This window comes from Pteronotus mesoamericanus, unplaced genomic scaffold (genome assembly GCF_021234165.1).
Source record: "Pteronotus mesoamericanus isolate MK-2021 breed Mesoamerican mustached bat unplaced genomic scaffold, CSHL_Meso_final contig_50, whole genome shotgun sequence".
NCBI lineage: Eukaryota > Metazoa > Chordata > Mammalia > Chiroptera > Mormoopidae > Pteronotus > Pteronotus mesoamericanus.
Window position 1 is genome coordinate 11,193,084 of NW_026555186.1, and position 20,516 is coordinate 11,213,599.

At 40.3% G+C, this 20,516-nt stretch overlaps 1 protein-coding gene across 3 annotated transcripts in view; it reads right to left on the minus strand.

Annotated features, from left to right (window-relative positions):
- The window catches only part of ADCY2 (adenylate cyclase 2), a 360,417-nt gene that overhangs the window by 55,733 nt on the left and 284,168 nt on the right, over positions 1-20,516 (minus strand). For all 3 annotated transcript variants that reach the window (XM_054578337.1, XM_054578339.1, XM_054578338.1), the window contains 2 exons: positions 15,125-15,209; positions 3,715-3,852 (listed from right to left, as the gene is read on the minus strand). In XM_054578337.1, the coding sequence (XP_054434312.1) occupies positions 3,715-3,852; positions 15,125-15,209 (223 nt within the window). The remainder of the gene's footprint in view (positions 1-3,714; positions 3,853-15,124; positions 15,210-20,516) is intronic.

Sequence of the window (20,516 nt, forward strand, 5' to 3'; positions counted from 1 at the left end):
CAAACCCTTCCCTTTCTGTGATTGGTAAGAAATTATAAGGAGGCTCAATAGTTCTTTCCTAGTAAGGGAAAATTATTTCCTCTCTGTACCAACTGTCGGCTTTCATGCTGTTTTGTAAGGATTCTTTGAAATAAATATAAGAGGAACATCTGATGGAGGAAAACCACTAATTTCAGGCCCCGAGTATCAAGGAAAATGCCATTTCCCCTGCACTGGTGGAGCAGACACCTGCTTGAGTGGTTCTGATTTCCTCCCCCGCTCCACCGCGGACCCAGGAGAGGTGATTTCACTTATTCCTTGCCCCCCAGCCCGAGCCACCACAGGGGGCACTCAGGACATGGAGCAAAGCCTCCCTTCCTTCTCAAACATCGCCCGTCATTGTTTTAGTGTCTCTTCCATAGGTTTCTCTACCTCATTTGGCAATATATTTCTTTTCTGTGAGGGGAAAAAAGTGGCCCTGGAAGACATCTTTCTGGTACTGAAGATATATTTCGTCTACCCAAAGGGATCACAGTTACTGTAAAATAAAACAAAACTCCTAAATCCTCGGCTCATAAAACATTTAGACAGTGACCGAACTGCCATCAGTTATTACTAATTATCCTATGTGAAATAAAAGGAGCTTCCAAATCAGATTTGTTTCCCACTTTGATTCTGTCATTAAAAAATTAGGTGATAAATCCTGGTTTTATAAGGTCAAACCAGATTTTACAAACATAAATAGCTTCTTTCTCGAAGGGGTGTGTGCGTACCTGTTCGTTCATTCATTCCTTCCTTTAGTAACTATTAAGTAGCCACTCCTTATTTGAGTGGCACTTTCCTAGGACCCAAGAAAAAAATAGAGGAAAAAAAGGCCTTACTCTTAAGTGTGCAATGTCATGTTCAATGTCTTGTTCTTATAACTTGTACATGCTGCCAACGGAGAAGGTCAACTCTTGGGAAGTGTGTTTTATTGGCTCTGCGCCTGCACAGGTGAGTGAACACACTCTTGAGGGATAAGGATGCTTAATTGCAAGAGGAGTGTGAGTCACCCCTTGGGGTCTAATGGAACACGGTGTGTCTGTTAGAATTGCTCAGGACTTGAGCTAATGTGCCCTGTGGTCCTTCAGTGTTTCTGCCTCAGTCCTTTCATCGCGGAGTTTACTTCTGACCCAGCTGTCTCCCGTCGCTTTAACTTCCCAAACCCCTCTTTGAGCTTGCTGGTCACTCTCCTGGACCTGGGAACAGCGGGGCTAATGCACACATGCATGTTACTAAGTGGAACAGGAGGAGTGCATTTTAGGAAACACACTCAGGTTTCTACAGGCTCCCTGCCCTATGGCTCTCTGTCCTTCTTCCTCCTCTTGGCAATATCCATACCATTGCCTGTGTGCAGAAAGGGTAAATACCCTAATGGCTACTAATACACATGCAGACAGACTTCTGGGAAAGCCTCTTGTCTCAGCTTTGTGGCCCTCATCTCACGTTCCGCACCCTGTGCTCTGATGATAGCCCTGGAGCCATAGTGAAAATCCCCTTGGGTCCTCACACAGCAAACCTGCAGGTCTGGGCTCCTCATGAGTGCAGGCATCAGGCTCACTGACTACATACGTGGGTTCTTGCATTTTAAAGTCCCTCTAAAACAGGGTAGTTCTAGAGGGAGTTATGTGTAGTCCCGATGTGGCACAGTTTTCCAGCTGCCTGCTTGTCGGTCTTGATTAAGCTCTTGTTGGAAATAAATGATGTCCTGGTTCAGTTATGCCTGAGACATAGAAGATGGGCCCCCCCTCCCTGGGGGGAGGTGTCATCATGCCTGCAGTAGACAGATAGGCTTCAGGTGCTGTGTATGTCCAGGAGGCGGTGAGACTAGCTCAGTGTCACTAATTTTACAGAGGAGCAAGATGGGGCCCAGGACAGTGGAGTTCCCAAGGTGACCTTGATGTATCAAGACACCTCTCCATAGGAACAAAAACCAAGGGCCAGGAGGTCTTAGGGAAAGCCACTGGCTGTGTATTCTTGACTGCTGAGCCCTCTGCCCTCAGACGCCATCAGTTCTAACTACCTACAGGGGCAAGCCTCTCATGAGCAGAGCTCGGAGACTATGCAGGGTGATACAGAGAGCAGGGGTCACAGCCTTCACTGGGCTGTGTCTGGGGCAGCCCGCGTTAGGGCCCAGCCTCATGTCCTTTCTCAAGGGAGCTCCCAGAAACAGTTGGGACATGTGGTCAGGTGAGGTGTGGTGAGCCAACATGCCTGTCCCCTGGTTGACCATGTGGGAGGACACAGAACAACCCGAACACATAGGAATCCATATAAATACCCCCTGATAGGGTAGGAAGTGGGAGGAGGAGGAGAGCAAGCTATGGCATCTCTCTGACACCCCCTTTGCAGGTGTCCTTAAGATCGACTTCAAGGCAGAGTGAAGCCGACAGGCTACCCTGACCCTGCAGCCGGCAACCCGGCCCAGCTGGCTTCTAGCTGGCATCACCCTCACCCGAGTCTCTAGGTGTGTGTCAAGAGAAGCTGTTCGCTCGACAGTATAATGTTGAGAATTGAGCCCAAGTACACATCCAAGATCCTTATCTACTTCTTCAGCCTTATATTTTACTACTTTTCAATCTAAATGTCTACCTTGTTTTTAGTCTTAGAAGTTAGATGTCTCCCCTCCTTCTCATCGCTCATCCACCATCTCCCAAACTCCTTCTGCTCATCCTTCACAGCTCTGCATAGCAGGCGTGCTACCCCTTCCCTCTTCTCCTCTCTGCACGCTCCTCCTGTGGTCCTCAGATTCTCAGTGACAGGTTTATCTGCTGTCCGTTCCCTAGACTCCACAGTGATGCCTGGAAGACAGACAACTGTCTTTGGGTTCTGAGCTTCTAGGGGTGTACCAGACACATATTTATGCTCAAAAAATATGTTTTTGATTGAATGAATGCTATCTCACTTATGAAAACTATGTGTTATCTTTTAAAACATAAACTTTATCTTCTCTACCTGATTTTATGCTTCTGGAGGGCAAGTACTGTATACCTCATGATACCTTGCAGTTCCAATACTTAATAAAGCAGCCAACATTTGAAATATCATTATGCTTTATGGTTGATGGTGGTGATGTCAAAATAATGATAAAGATGTGTCTCAATGTGCATTGGTTACCCTACCTGCCTATTTTTAAGAATATGCCAGTAATGATAACATCAATGCAGTAAGAGAGACCATTGGTTAAATATTTACAAAATGCCTGGTGCCATCCTTAGTGTGGTAGAAACATCAGCTCCTTTACCCTAAAAACCACCTTGGGAGAGAAGTGTCAGTTCTCGTTTTTGAGAAGTGAAAATGCAACCTGTGGGAGTTTAATAAAACCTCTCCAAAATCGCACAGCCGGTCAGATGGGCGCTGATGTTTGCAATCAGGACTTTTATACTCCAGAGGAGGACAACTCTGCCGCTGCACTGCCCTTAATCTGATGGCTCTGTTACCCCTCGGTGATCATCCTGCTGACAGTCAGTGTCGCTTCTGCGGCCGAAAGCCACAAGGAGCAGGGAACCGCGGGGAGGACCCCCCTCTCTTAGGTGGCTCCCACCGAAAAGCATCCTTTTTCTCAGAGAGGCTGCTGCTGCAGCAGTGGATGTTCGATTTAAAAGCCAGTGAATGAGCTACCGGCAAGGTTTCAAAATCCCACCAAGACAGACACTGGGAGAAAGAACTCCCTGCCGGGAGGAAGCCGTGACTCACCATGTTGAACACGGCCATGGTTAAAATGATGGCCGTGGTGATGACCGTGAGGGAGATCCGCGGCCAGGGCCGGTTGGCGATGATGCCTGAGGACTTCAAAAGCCACAGGAGAGAGGCAGAGGCCTTTTTGCTGCATTGCTAGGAAAAGAGAGAAAGGAAAAAAGTGCATTGTGATTTTGTGTATTTTCTCAAGTTTCTCAATGATACTTAAAACCACAAGCTGTATCAATATTAGTCAAAGATTCAATGAGTAGGCCCTGTCCTTCCCTGGGGGCTCATACAAACCTTGTTGAATTATGTTGGCATCGTTGTTACAGGATAAGGACAAATTAATTAAATTTTTATGATAAATACAAGTTGTGCTTCTGTGTCATTTAAAATAGACCTGAAATTGTGTTTAAAAAAAATCTGGTAAAGAAAAATTATGTCAGTTAATTAAACCATTCTGAGGGATGTATTGGGTCTGTTTTATTCTTAAAAACATAAGCATCGCAAATGTGTTAAATGCCAATATAACAATTAAATGAGATTCTATAATACAAAATGAGAGGTGGGTAGGTGAGTTTAAAGAACCAGCCCAGAGGCCCAGCATCAAACCCCCAGAGTGGTGAGACTTTCTGCAAGTTAATTATCCACCCATATCCTCCCAGGTCCTTCTCCGATTTCCCCCAGAGCCGTCCGGGAGCATGAACTACTCTGGATTCTAGGGGCTGCCAGGCACTGAATCACTGGTTAGTGGCAGGAGGTGCGCACGGTGGGGTCTGGAAGGCATTTTCCTCACCAGCAACAGCAGGGGAGCCAGATTTATGCCTGGCTTCTAGGCCTCCTCACAAGAGCAGGGTTTGGATGGGAGGGACATTAAATTTGTCGCCCAATAAGATGACCTTTAATGCTCTGAATCAGCAGTATCTTGGAGGATCATAGAGGAGGAGGACACCCACCTCAGGGTGCTTATGTTATCATTTCATGCATGCTACCTCTAATGATATTGATACCACAGACCCAAATCAGATCTACACTCTGGAGGAGAAGCTAAAATGAAGTGTAAAAAGCGGACATTCAAATAAAATACGATAGTCATCTATTAGGAAATGATAGCATTAGGTTTGATTTTTAGTAAATTAAGATCATATGTATTTGCATCCTAATTGATTAGGATTAGTGTTTTTGTTTAAGAGAAAATTGTTAAAATCAATGATTTTGGGTCTGTACACAGAAGGTATCAATAGATATGACAATGAAATTGTTAAGGGCAGAAAATACAAAACTTTACTACTTTAGGAGAAATTTAAAGCTAGCTCAGATACCATATCACAATTAGGTAAAATATTATCTAAGTATTGCACAGAATTATTATTAAAATTATACAATTTAAAAATTACTTTTTGTAAAACAGAATAATGTGGAGTGATAATCTTTCCACATAAGCGTCTAACAGGAATATGTTATGTTCTGAGCAGAGGTTAGTCACCTACTGAAACAAACGTGGGCAGACACATGTGAACTTTTTCCTGCTCCTGCGACATGCTGGGCAAAGTTACAAATTGGTGGCCCAGGAAACTTCTGTCTACATGTGCCTGCTGAACACGTAGAAGGGTGTCTGGGAAAACTTACTTGCTCCTATTTACCCCTAGAAAGAAACAGTTGGAGCGCCTCACTGAAGATGCTGGGCATGCACTGGGTTCAGGGTAATGAATTCAGAATGTAACAGATTCAATTCATTCTCCCGTTTGGTATGCCTCAGAGTAACCCATGCAAGTGTTTTTAAACTTATGAGAAATAATCATTGCTCTCAAGGTCAGGAAGGCAGGCAGCTTCTCCAATCTTCTCACTCCTGTCACTAAGCCCAGGCAAAGTGATAGAACTGTACTGAAATAGGAAAACTCGTAAACATTGCTGGTGGCAAAGAAAAAGAAATCGAAGATAAGAGATGAGTACCCTGAACGGCGGTGACGTGTGGGGAAGAAGAGGAGGGAGATAAAGATGGTAGGGGAGCAGAAGAAACCAACGATGGGGAAGAGGAGAAAAAAGACTAAGATCTTAAAATAGGAGGGATCTAAGGAAAAGTGGGAACACTGATTTGATTTGATGCTCTCAATAAAAATTACAAATTGGACCATGATGTGATCATTTACTTCAGTTTATTCTGTTTTGGGTTAAGTATTCCAATAAATTCCTAGACACAAAAGTAAGTTTACAAAAATTTATACCACACTAATGAAACATAAAGAATAATATCTCAAAGAAAATTTTTGCATTTATTTAGAAGATGCTATTTGTATGGAAATGAGCCCAGGTTAGTCACTCCAGGTGATCTTGGGTTTAATTACTGGCATAATTTTACCCAAATCTGTTTCCTCCCTTTCCTGTCTTCAGTGGGTCTTGTGTCCTATGATTGCCTCTTACTCACAGCTCACTGTGGACCTTCTAAAAATGCTCCTGGATATCAATGCCACATCCACCCATTGACAAATATGGGGTTGGTATTAACTGTAGTGGGATGTGTAAATAGAGAAAGGATATGAATTTATAGGAAAGCCTTATCATGGAGATGGTGCTGGGGAAAATGAGTAGCGTGGTTTGCTAGAAAGGGTGTGGGATGCATGTCAGTGTTCTTCATTCAGTGCAGGAAGAAACCCTCCACATAAAAATATATTAAAATGCTGATGCACTATATTTGGATTAAAAGCAACAAGCAAAAAAATACCTCCACCAAAAATATCTTCCTTCCTTCTTTCCTTCTTTATTTTAATTTTTTAACATTTTGCACTGAAAACAACTGGTAGTCTCTCGCTTTAAAAATCCTTATAATTTAATGCAATAATTATAAAAGAAGATTGCTTTTGCAACTTCATTAGTGTCCATTTTAGAAATAAAATGAAGTACCTGAAAATAAGTAGATGCTTATATTAAGTGAAGTTTCAATAAAATAAAAACGTTCAGAAAAGTTATTAAATGTCATAGTGGCTGAGCAACAAATTTTTACTACTAGACAAGCAAAGCTCATTTTAAAACCTTGCCTGAAAAATATGGTGAACTTTATCATGTAAACAAGCGCTTTTGTGTATTTGCCTAAAGAAACACCTTCTTTGGCATTTTAGTGGGCCGAAGGCTGTATTTTTGAATGGCAGCAATAATCACTTGTAACATTTAATGTCACAGAGACTGCCATGTTTGCTTTGATTATTTAATTGCACTTGAATTTCCTACAGAAAGACTTCTTTATTTCAATCAATTATATTTTACAAAATTGACCTGTAGCTTTTGTATTGCCTGCATGAGCCACATTCCTCAGTCATTCGCCCATCGCATGTCATTCATGGCCTGTCCCCATCCCATTATCTTTGCTGAGATGCTTGTCTTCAGCCACAGGAAGAGCTGGTTGAGAACAGTGACCACATTATACGGGTCTGTATATTCCCACAGGCAGCACAGAGCTCGGCAGATGGTAGAAACTCAACAGATGCTTACTCAGAACATTCACTGTCTTAAGATGAATCCTAAAAGAAGTTCCCAAGAGTCAGAAACAAAAAATAAGCTTGGTGCTAGAGGAACTGAGGCTGTGTGTTTGGCCCAGGAGTGTCCTGAATTGAATACAGGCTACACAACTAGGGGTAGTATTTTGACACCCACAGGGGAAGAAGATGTTGCATTGGGTCTAAAAGAGGTGGGCAGCTGCGACCAAGACCCCTGAACAAAACCAGAAGCCTCAAAAGGCTGCTCCCCTCATGTAAGGAAGTCTAGAAGAAGTCCATGCACTAGCTCAGGGAAGTACCAATAAACTTCAAATGATGAATTCAAACTCTAAATGTGGGCACTGGGTTTGAAATTAGACAATCTGCTTCAAAATGAGAATTTCAAGTTGAGGGGTTATTAATCAGTTCAAAGACCAGAACAAGTCCTTGGGGCTCTGGCAGAAGGAAGAACAACACTGCTTATAAACGATACTTTATATCACAGGGGGCAGGGCCTGACTCAGCTGTGGGGAAGCCGTCCCCACTGAACATGACATCACAACAAAAAAAAATTACAAACTACCTGAGACAATGGATCTTATAAGGAAGACTCAATAGACATCACAGATAGCAGAAATAACACAACAAGATCTGTGGATATTATATCAATTTGAAATAGCCTATAAAATAAGATCAAAGTAATAAAGATAAGTTAGTGTCCATAATAAGTGGGCGGTTAAAAGAAAATAATAGAAGTGTTTTAAAAATGAGCCACATAGACTCTCTGGAGATTAAAATGTGGATATTCAAATTAAAACCTCAAGAGTTATTCTCAAGAGGATAAGAAAGCTGTGAGAAAATAACCAATAAAACAGCTCAGAAAGATAAAGCGATGAAATATATGAAACAGACATTGTTTATTGCACAAAAGGTACAATAAACAGATTCAGCATACTTGTGATGAGAGTTTGAGGAAAAATCGAATAGAAAGACCAGGAAAGAAGCAAAGTACAAGGAGATATGGGCACACATTTTGTGGACCTGGAGCAGAAGACGAGCTCTGTGGCTGAGGCGACACACTGAGTCCCGAACAGGAGAAATGAAATTATACCTACACCTCAGCATAAGGAATCTATTGCCCACAACAGACAGATAACAAATCCTACAAAAACAACCAGAAAGAAAAGACAAATTAATTATCTACCAAAGAGTAACAATTAGACTACAGCTTTCTCCTGAGCATATTAACATCCAAGAACATATGGACTCATGTTTTCAAAATGTTATAAAAGTTATTCAAGTTATTATTCAATGCAGAAAAAAAGATGAATTTCTTTTTTAAAATTTTTAAAAGACGTTATTTATTTATTTTTAAAGAGGGGGAAGGGAGAGAGAAAAAGAGGTAGAGAAACATTAATGTGCAAGAAAAATATCAATCAGTTGCTTCTCACACACCCCCAACCAGGGACCTGGCCCACAACCCAGGCATGTATGTGCTCTGACAGGGAATTAAACCAGCGACCTTTGGCTTACACACGATGCCCAGTCCACTGAGCCATGCCAGTCAGAGTCAGACAATTTTCTTATACAAAAGGTGAGTGGGTATTTTGTGCACAGGCTCTTATGGAAAGGATTACAAAAGAAATAATCCTTTGGAATATGGACACTGAGTCCTGAAGGAAGAAACAATGTTCATGAAAAAAATGGTGACACATCAGTTAACAACAAGAATAAATAAAAATGAATAATACAAAAGAGTTTACATTTAGAAAAATTTAAACAACACTTTTTGTCTTTCTGTTTTATTTTATGGGCTCTTTTCTCATCTCTTATCACACCTTCAGTGTAACTACTGAGTTTTTAATATTAAGATGAAAGATGGAAAAGAATGAAGAGAGTTAGAGATTTAGAGTTAGGAGCCTGTATTCTTCAACAAGAAGATGGAGATTTTAATAGACTCCTTTAGTCATGTGCACCTTTACATATTTTAAGTTAATTGCTAAAAAAATAAAATATATAATCTCCAAGTCACTAGAAGGAACAAAGGAGAATAAACTCCACTGGTCCAAGAGAAGGCAGGAAAGGAGGAAAAAAAAGTAGAAACAAAGAACTTATATGACAGATTAAAAAAATTAAGCAAAATAAGGTGGTAGTGGTAATTATAATACACATAAACGTATGACACTTGTCAGGTGAAAAAGGGATTTTTGGATCAGAGAAAACAACATAAAGCTGGATACTGTTTACCAGAGACATAACTAAAACCTACATAAGGATAATGAAAAGCTGAATAAAAAGATGGAAAAAGAGACACTGGGCAAGTACTAACCAAGAGAAAGCTGGTAGTTATAGTGACATTAGAGAAAACAGACTTCAAGGAGAGGCACTCCTGTGGGGCAGAAAGCTTTTCTGTCAGCCGGTGTGTGACCGACCTTCCTTCCCCAGGACAACCACCTCCATGCGCTCTCATCTAGGCCTGGCGCAAGGCCGGCGGGCTGGCCCCACGTCGTCTCCACCATCCAAAGCGTGAGACTGCCACATCAAGAGGAAAATGTCTTCCGACATTTTCTAGCATTTTCTTGGGGTTTATCTGGCATCCTTGTTTTAAAAACGCTTTTTGAGTTTCTTTTCCTTTTGGTAGTATTTTTGGCTAGGGTCACCATATTGTATTTGTTACAGAGATGTAAGTCCACTTCAGGTAGTTTATAAAGTCAAATTTGGCAGTAAAGGAACACAGTATTATTATTACTACTATAACGATTATTTTTTTATTGCTGATTATAATGAAAATGTGACTCAAATCTCTTATTCTACATCTTAGTTTCTTAGATAAAGTGAATTGTTTTGATTATAAAATAATATATATGAAAACACTTTGAAGGGCTCTTATATATGTGAAAACATTTTGCAAAGTAATAATATTAGTATTACTAGAATATTTTAGAGCTTAAATCCACTTACAAGTTAACTTTTTTTTTCTTTTTATTTTACCAAATGTCTTTTAAGGTGGAGTTACACTTTCCCCAGAATTCAGTTGTAAATCAAATGGGCAAATAGCTGAAAAATGTGTCTTAGGATATTAGACTATAGGAGAATACAAATGAGGTCCTATATAAAGTTATCTTGACTTCCCAATGTGATTTTTACCAACAAATGCTTAGCAGTTTCCATAAGGCATCCTCAATGCCAAGCTGGCCAGTGACCGTGAATGTGGACATCCCTGCCTAGTGCTGGGCACTTGTCTGCTGGCGACTTTCTCCACACACAACCCAGCATCCTGGAACCTGCCTTCAAGCAATTATAAGAATTCTCAGCCTTGATTCCAATTCTGACTCCAGCACCTACTTGCTCTACATTACAGGGCAAGTTTGTGGCCTCTACAAGCTTCTGTCTCATTAATCGTATAATGTGCATTCCTTCCAAGGACTCTTGTGAGGACACATGAGCAAGAGTATATAAAATGTCTAGCAAAGTAAACATCATTTTGATATGATATACTTTGTTGTTTATAAACTGCAGTGAGGTTGGATACAGAGCTATTAATGGGGATCTTGCCTGTCATGGACAGTTTAAACTGATGCTAAAAGATCGTAACCAAGGGCAGGACACCTTTGCAGGTCCTATGGTTACCACACTCACAAGTCAGCTCCTAAGTCTCCATTTTCATCCTCAAGAGATCTGCTTACATCTCCTTCTGCATTATTTTTCATGGGTGGAAACTTCTGAATGATTGGAAATGGAAACTCACTGAAGCACACGGCACTTCTGAGTCCTGGGTTCCTCATCCACAAAATGTGAGACTGAACAAGGATATGTCTGTTTCAGCTCTTGGGTTTATCAATTCTGAAATGCTAACTGGCCTCTGCTGTAGAAAGCTAAGTACCTCATGGAAGCACCAACACCAAGTTGCCTAATGAGACATGACAAGAGAGGACACCGGGGTAATGCACTAGGATGTCCCCTGGCCATGGGCTTGCCAGAATTTAGAGCAGGGATGCAGCGGCTGCGAGCTGAATTTGGAGCAGCCAGCAGGAAGGAAGCTGAGGGCCTGCGAGGACCGGGGAGGGACGCTTTCTGTGCAGCGGTGCGAGGAGGTTGCATTTGGGTGCGACCCAACATTCCTTCAAGCTAACTGATAATGAACATTTATCTTGTGTTTCAAGTGCCTGACATACTAAAAAGAACAAAACAGGGCTGAAGCAAACCCACTGCGGATCTTTCCACTTAAAAAAAAATAAAAAGAAGAATACAAAATAGGAAGCCTAACCAGCAGGCACTAGTGGTCTGAAAGGTGGGTTCTACAGAATTGGTTAAGGAAGGTCAGGAGATTATTTTCAACCGAGTAGTCGGTATGTTGGAGTGAAGGAATCATGGCACATTTAAGAAAGAATTTCATGGCAGCAAGATGGAGGCCACTGGCTCTCCACTGTTCACTGGTTCACACATTCATTTAAGCACAGAAGGAGGAATTAACATGGGCTCTCAGGGCATGCCAACTCTGCCTGAGAACGAAGGCACTGCGTCACAAGGGAGGTGCTCCATGGAACCTGCTGAGGGGAGGAAGCAATAAACAGAACCTCACAGAAACGCTAGGGGTCTAGTGTCGCTGACTTAGTACATGCCTATCGAACGTATTTCTGTGGTCGGCTTTCTGCTGGGTTCACTGGGAGACAAGAAGCAAGTGCAGGGAACAATTCTTGTCACAAGGAACCTATTATATATAAAGGGAGAAAACACTCACAAAAGGAGGGGTGTTTCAAATGAGCTGTTATGTAATTCAGTGTCAAATTATGTGGCACAGACTCTAAATCCCAGGGAGCTCAAAGAAGGACCCATCACAAGAGCTGGGACAGTTTCTGAAAAGGCTTCTAGGAATGCAAGCGAGCTCGCCCACATGGGCAAGAACTGAGAGGAAAGCAACATGGGGGCGGGTCAGGGAGAACAAAGCTGTGTTAGCCCATGGGAGGGGGCAGGGTGGGCAGCAGAATGGGCTGCTCATCCTAATAATGATAATATATAAATTCCCTGGCCTTTTTCTCCAGAATCTGTCACTGAACAGATACCTGTATGATTTTTTATCAACAAGAAAAAAATTGCATTTCATTAGCACTCTTATTTTTGCCCATTTTTATTTTCCTGCACTTTAAAAAAAATCAAACCCAGCTGTACAATGGCTCAGCAATTTTATTTACTTGTGTTGCATGTTTTGTGTAACAAAGGTAAGGCTCTTGGCAGAAAAGCATCAGTCAGGCTTACCTTTTCTCCACCTCCTTTATATAAAAGTATTTTACTTTAATTCTTCATTTACACTGATATTTAATATCAGTATTAGTATCAACACTGTCTTTGGCATTTAAATTTTCAGAAGGTTAACATTTTGCTAGAAGATGAGTCTGGGCTATTAAGTACTTTTTCATAAACTCAGTATTTAATCCATAATTAAATGCAAAGGCTAATACAACCTCACAGAATTTGGCAGGTTTTCAAGATGCGAGCGAATGATCAATTAGGATGAAGCAAAACATTTTCCATGACCAATGTGGAGTATTTGTGATATACATATCACAGGGTGGGATAGAAAGCATATTTAAAACTTTCTTAGATTGGCTGTGCATTAATATGTTTAATGTTGGCAGTTTAAAAAAATCCTTACGCAGTGGAAAACAAAACACAACAAAACAGAAACAGAAGACATCTTGTTGGAATGAGAAGAATTCCACCTCGACTTTTAGCAGAATTACATCTGGATTACGGATTCCAGCTGGCCACTGGGGGGAGACTCATTCACGGAACCTACTAATGGAAGTTTAGAAAGACCAAGTTGTATTTAAGTCTTGTCTTCTTGAACATTTTGCCAAAATACGAGGTTCTGGTGCAAAGGAAACAGGTACCATTTCATCTGCAGCCTTGAAATTTTTCTTTGAGACAACAGAGTTAAAAAGAACTCCCAAGCATCTGGTTTGTGGATGTCAGGGTCTTGAAAAGCCCCTGGGAATTGGAAGAAGCAAGCACTACGCATGTGGGATCTTGATTGCCCTGAGGGCCACGGGTCAGGTACAGGAGGGACCCAAAGCCATGAAAGATTCCACAGTGAGGCTGGATTATACCAAGGCTGAGAGGAAAGACATTTCATGAGAGCAGAGCATTCCCACACAGGCAGCAAGGTGCTCTGGAGAGTCATTCTCCAGCCTCTGGCTCTACATTCCTTTTCTACAGAAACTTAGTGGAAAGAAAACAAGTCAACCCTAAAAACCCTAAAACTTTAAATATGCACCATGAAACCCTAAATATGCACCACAGTCCCCAACTCTACAACTGGATTGCTTGGACTAGAAAATGGGAAACATAGCTAACAGCACAAAGGCACAATGACATAAGCTGCTTTAGACCAAAGTTTGGATTTCCAACGGAACCACAGACAATAGTTTCTCGTTTAAAATCCTCAGAAATGGGCTTCAAAATCCTTCTGGAGGTCAGGAAGACACAGGGGGGAGCTCAAGGACTTTCACCCCAAGGAAAATCTGAACATGGGAAATCAGGTTTCTTCACATCCTAAGCATTTCCCCATGGATCAGTATTCACTCAGTCCTCCCTTCTCTACAACCTACAGTATCTTCAGGGGAATTTTAAGAACTGCCATGTGCATTACAGGAAATTAGAAACCACAGCCCCACTTGTGGAAGAGTTTCTAATCCAATTTAAATAATCTAAACTATGATACAGCAAACAAAACCCACAAATGCTTGCAAAGGCACATGGCAGAGAAGGACAACACCGGAGGCAGAGACATGCTTCAGAATCCTAGCGCTTGTTGGGCAACAGATTTCAACACAGACTGGAAAACTGTGGACATCCGGGGCTCCAGAACTATTGCTCTCAGAGTCCTAAGAGGCCATTCTGTCACAGTACTCATATTGCTGGCAGTAATAGTATGTCTTTTAAAAAGCAAAATGATATTACAACGAAGAAACAGATGAAAAGTATAAAAGCACGCAGAACGAGAAAAGTGCTCTCATCGAAGCCACAGTACATCCTTAGAGGGGGCAGCACAACCCCGGGAAGTGGCCAGGAGGCCCGCAGGCTCTGGATCTCCCTCCTTGTTGGTGTCATCTACATGGGCTTGTCAAAGTCTAACTGGAAGGAGAAATCATGATTTCAAAAATATGAAATTTCCTTAACCTCAGACATCACATAAAATGCATTCGTTGACAGATACTTTAAAGGTTATTCCTACTTATTTTGTATAATGAATTGTTTGTAACGTTAAAATTTGGATTAACAAAAATCTTGAAAGTGTTGCCAGAGGCTGCCTAGGAACTCTGCTCAAAGCCTGGCTCATGTGCCATGAATGAAATGAGGTATCGGCTCTCTTCTGTGACTGCCAGCCCACGGCTGGCCTTTCTACAATGCTCTCGCTGCTTTAGACTCAAGAATACATGTAGATTTACTCCTTATATCCAGACCTAGCATTTAAACCACAAGAGCTTACAATGATTGCCTTACATTAAAGACACTAAAAAGATATATTTGTACATTTATTTATTTTGTTGTTCCAAGATTTAACATCTGGAAAAATGGATATAAAAGATCTAAGATCTATTTGGTTTGAATTTTAATTCCCCTGTACAATAAAACCCTCCTATTATACTTGTAGTTGCAGTTATAAATACGCTGAAAATATAGAGGAGATGATACAAAATGCTGACAGAAACAAATAGACATAATTATAATTTTATGATGTGACATCCAGCATCTCAAATAATCTTCATATTAGTGTCTTGGTTGCGCATGAACTGCCCCAGTTTGTATTCTGGGCAGTTTACAAGAGGAATACGTGTTTGCTTACTGGGATCTGTACCTTTAGAATGATAAGTCAACCAGCTCCCCGTTTTAGGAAATCAGTTTTCATTTAATGAGCACAATTTTCAAAGACATCCCGTATTTGAAATACCTACCAAAAGCTGTCCAGCGAAGCAGAGGAAAAGGATAAAGGCCAGCAGCAGAAATGCAGCTCCAAAGGAGATCCCGAGAATGGATGTTCTACCAAGAAACAGACAGTCAAACAAAAACAGCTTAGTGTGGGGAGAGCTTCTCTTACCCTGGAAAGCTATCAGTAATCATTTCAGCTTAATTAGGACTTAATTAAATGAGAACTTCAATCCTCACTAATTTTTTGAGAAATGAGATGAAGTTAAAACAAAACCAAAAATGCGTCCGTAGAAAAGTGTGCCCACGGTTGTGTCTGATCGACTTGTTATGATGACTTGTTAAAATTGCCATATAAACAACGGTTTTTTATTAAAGAAAAATTATCTTTTTAGGACTTGCCTATGCAACTAGCACTTTTGATCTCAGTACCCCCTCCCCTGCCACTGACGTTTTGGCAGCTGCTGCCTGCAGAGCAGCCTCATCTGATGTCCTTAAAGACCACATGCCTGTTCACTCAGGAAGCATGGAGTTTTCACCCTCCTCGCTACAATCCAATCAGATTCAACTTCTTCCAACATAAATGCATCTAAATGTTTCCTAAGGTTTTCCCAAGGTTTCCTGGGCCATGGCCTTACATTCCTGTGTGAATCGATGAACATGCAAGCTTTCTATGGTCATGTGAAAAATGTGCCGTGAGTTATACCTGTGCTACCGACTGGTTACAAGGATTTATGGGAACTGTATGCGTTTCTGAGAGGTCCTTTAAATAATTAAAAAGGTAAAACCTCTTAAGACTTCATTTAATCTAAAGATAAAAGGGTTTTGTGGGTATCAAAAGAGCTGAACCACAATGAATAATCAAAGATGAAATTCAAACGGAACATCTAAGGAGAGGTCAGATGTTTCCGAGACCACAGTGAATCTCTTGCTGATGATATTGGCTAGAGATAATGAAAATACAGAAGATACTGAGAAGAGTAGCAGCAACCCAAATGTCGACAGATTGGAAGATCCATATGCAAATCAGCCATAAGCTGAAATTACCAGCAGGTGAACCACTGTGATCCTTGTGAGGAGGGAAACAAAGCAAGAAATCAGTGAACTAACTGATTCACACCCTCCCCCACTACCGTCATGACGGGAAGGCCCCACGCAGCCCACACACTCTGATTCCTACTCTATTACCAGAGAGGATTACATACCAGGCAAGATCTACAAAAACTTAACTTCAAATCAATACTTGATGTGACTCACTGATGTGTTGGCCACTGAGTTATCTCCTAGATATGATTCACAGTGCTTTCAAGTGCCTGGCCAGATAATGACATTTGTTCTCATTTCATGAGTAACAATAAGTCTCTGCTAGGAGGGTGGTTATACACCAAATACACCTCGATTGTTGACTGGTCTCATGCGCCAGGCCCACGTTAGGCTGTAATGATACAAAAATGAATAAGAAGTGACCCATGTTTTTGGCTGCTTTGGCTGCTTACAGTCTAGTGGAGATAAGTGCTGTATGTCTCCTTACCTTCTAGAGTATTCTTCCTTAAGATATCGCTCCAGTCCTTAGACCCTAGTCAGAGGCCACAGAGCCCCTGGCTACCACCACTTGCCCCAATGTCATCTTATCCCCAACACACACACTCAGAGCCTCCTGCTTAGCCAGACAGTGAGGAGGGAGGGGAGCATGGGGCAGTCCACGCCTCAGAGGTATGGAGCACTCGGGTTAGCCTGGGACTGAAGAGGGACACAGTGAGTCATCTGCTAAGCTTTTGTTTGCCATTTTCTCATCCATTTTATGCTTATAAAATAAGCTCTGATGGGTTTTGTGTGACTCTATGTTTGCCTGGTTCCTCTTGAATATCAAGGTAAGACCATCCTCATAAAGTTGAGTTCAGAAACATTCTTTCTTTTTCTTAGGCCTGAAACTGTTTCATAACAAATGAGTAATCTCTAATTGAAGTTTGGTAAATCTCAACTGTAAAACCATGTGATGAGGTGACGGCGATGGCACGATGATACAGCGACACCAGCTGACACCCACAGAGCATTCAGAACAGGCCAAGCGCTGGTCTAAGGACTTTGTATGTACAGTTCATTTGCTCCTCACAAAAATTTTGGAAAGTAGTTAATATTTCCACCTCATTTTACCAAAGAGAAAATGAAACCCAGAGAAACTGGGGGACGTGCCCAACACTATATCTCTATTAAGTGGTATGGTTGGCATTTGCATCCACGACTGTTCCTGACCTAGGATTAGAAGTGAGTGTGTCACATTGCTGCCATGTGTACCCCTTCTTTTTCTTAAACCAACTTGATAATTTTCCTATAAAGTTATCCATTTTATTTAGATGTTCAGATGTAAAATATTCTATATAATAGTCTCTTAAAATTTAAAAGCCTCCCTATTTGAAGTACTTTCTTCTTGTACTTAATGTTATTTTTATCATTTTTATCTTTAAATCAGGCTTTTGAAACTTTGCATGCTTTTGAATGTCTCAAAGGTTTGGGGTTATTATTAAATTCTATGCTTTCTGATAGTTTTCTGTATTATTAGTTTCTGATTTAACTTTAAAAATTCTTTCCTTCCTCTTTACTTAAACTCATATTGCTCTTTTTCTTCATTGTTACTTATTGCCAATCTTTTGCATTGCCTAATAAATGTATTTAAGCACTTAAATATTCTGATAATTACTGCTTTAGCCAAACCCCACAGCTTTGATTTGCAGCTACTCACTGTCATTCTTTTCTAAAAGGCCTATAATTTCAATTTCCATTTCTTTTTAATACAAGAGTAATTTGGAAGTCTAATTTATACATTCTACAAAGATTATTTTTGGTCTGTTCTTGTTTCTAATTTCAACAGATTTGATCGAGGTCATGGTTATTATTTATATTTTGACAATTTTGTTTTTATTCTAGACTGGGATAAATATGCTCTACTTCTGAGATGGTTTATGGTATTCTGAAAATGATATTTTTTTTTTCTGGAAACAAAGCATGTTCATTAAATATATCTATTCACAGGGCCTGAAGAGTTAGTCAGATCCCCAATAGGTGGACTTACTGACTCAATTTTAGAATGTATTAAGATTTCCAAATAGGATTGTGAAGTTGTCAATATATCTTAACATTTAATAGTTTTTCTTTATTTCCCTCAAAGCAATGCTGGAGTGCATAAAGATGTATAACTGGTAAACTTTCTTAGTGACTGTACAAAAACAGGTCTTTTTACATGTTGGATGCCTTGAGTTTGAATTCTGCAGTGTCAGAAATTTGTATTTTTGCAATTTTTTTTCCTATAAGCTGTTTCCCTAATTTTATTCTAATTTTCCCTAATTGTCTTCTAATTTTAGGTTGATCTCCTACACATACAGCAGAAGTGGCCTTTGATTTGTAGCCTCAATCTCTGAGCTTCTTTCCATGAATAGGAAATTTTTATTCATTAATAATGATGAAATCTGTTAATATTTGATCAGTTCCTTCCATCTTATTTTCTTAAAGTGTTTGGTAGAATTTACACGGAAATCATACATGTGTGAATTTTTTGTGTGTGCATGTGAAGATTTAAAAAAAATCAAATTTAACCCTGGCTGGTGTGGCTCTGTGGATTGAGTGCTGGCCTGAGAAGCAAAGCGTTGCCAGTTTGATTCCCAGTCAGGGCACAGGCCTGGGTTGTGGGCCAGGTCCCCATTAGGGGCGTGCAAGAGGCACCCACACACTGATGTTTCTCTCCCTTTCTCTCTCCCTTCTCCTCTCTCTAAAAATAAATAAAATCTTTTAAAAAATCAAATTTAATAAATTTAATATATACAAACCCACTTAAGTTTTGTATTCTATTATGTGTCAGGTTTGATAGGTTGTCTTTTCAATGAATTTTTCCATTTCATCTGAATTATAAATCCTCTTGGCCTCGAGTAATTTATAACACTCCATGTTTATCCTGTTAATGTTTGTAGAATCTGTAGTGGATCCTCTTTTATTCCCTATATTATTAATTTGGGTACTTTGTGATTACCTCTTTTTCTTTCTTAATCAGTTTTGCTAATGGTTCAGAAATATTTAAACTCTTTCAAAAATCAACTTTTTACTATTTTCTGTATCGGTTGGGTTCCAGTTTATTGATTTTTTTCCCCCTCTTCTTTAGTATTACTTCCCTTCTACTTTCTTGATTTGCTCATCTTTTTCTGGCTTCCTAAGTTGGAAACAGACTTTTGATTTTAACCGATTCATATTCTAATATGAGCATTTGAAATCTACAGATTCATTTCTAAATGACTGCTTTAGGTTACATCTCACATGTTTTGATGTTATATTTTGACAACAAAACAGTCTAATGTCTCTTATAATTTCTTATTTGACTAGGTTTTTCAAAAATATCTAATTTAACTATGAAAAAATTGAAATAAATCTTGAAAATATTTATTAATAAAGATTGAAAAGATAAAAATCTCTTCCAATTTGTCGAGACCTTTTATCCCCTGGTCTATATGATAGCTTGGCCAATATTCCAAAAATACGTGTGCTGTGGCTACTTCCATTGAACATTATACATGAGGAGCTAGCCAGGGAAATCAGACAGGAAAATGAAATAAAGGCATCAGATTGAAAAGGAGTAAGTAAAACTATCTATCTTGTAGATGATATGATCTTGCATTTAGAACATGATGTCACAATCTGAGATTCAGACTTAGAGGGGCTCCAACTCTTGCTGATGTGCTCCACCCGAACTTGTCTGGCGTTCTAACCCACGGAGTGAGGGTCTTCTTGTTCAGAGAGATAGACCCCTCATCTCAGTGAACAAGAGCTACCATGAGGCAAAGTAATGGTTGGTCAAAAGCTCTTAATTATAACCACTTATTCTGCCTGTTCTATCTAAAGCATGTTCAGGCCCATTAAGCGTACCATCACGTTTATGTAACATAATTAGTTTTAATTAACATTCTGGTTGCAAAGCTGTTTCTTTTTAACACACAAGCATAATTGGTTTATGTACTTACTAAAAGGTAAACTTGACCCCTCCCTGTCATGAGGCAAGAAAAATTGCATTTTTTTAGTTAGGAGTTTTGACTTCGGCACTTTAATCAAGTGTATTGTTATATTAAGTAGAAAGGCTGATTCAGGACCAGGTCCTCTCTCCTTTCTGGCTTTTCACAGTCAGTTTATTGCTTGACTGGGATGAGGAAGGACATTTGCTGAGAAAGAAACCAGCAGAGATACAGGTATCCCGCCGTCCCCGCTGAAAGTCTAAATGATACATTAGGTATAAACCATTTCAGTGCGTAAACAATGAGGTCTTTCTCTGGAATTCTATTTAGTGTGATGATTGTCATTCTTTTTCCCTTTGTGTCCTCATGTTTCCTTCCCCAGTTAGTGATGTGGATCCCTCATCACGCTCTGTGCACACCTGTTATGTGG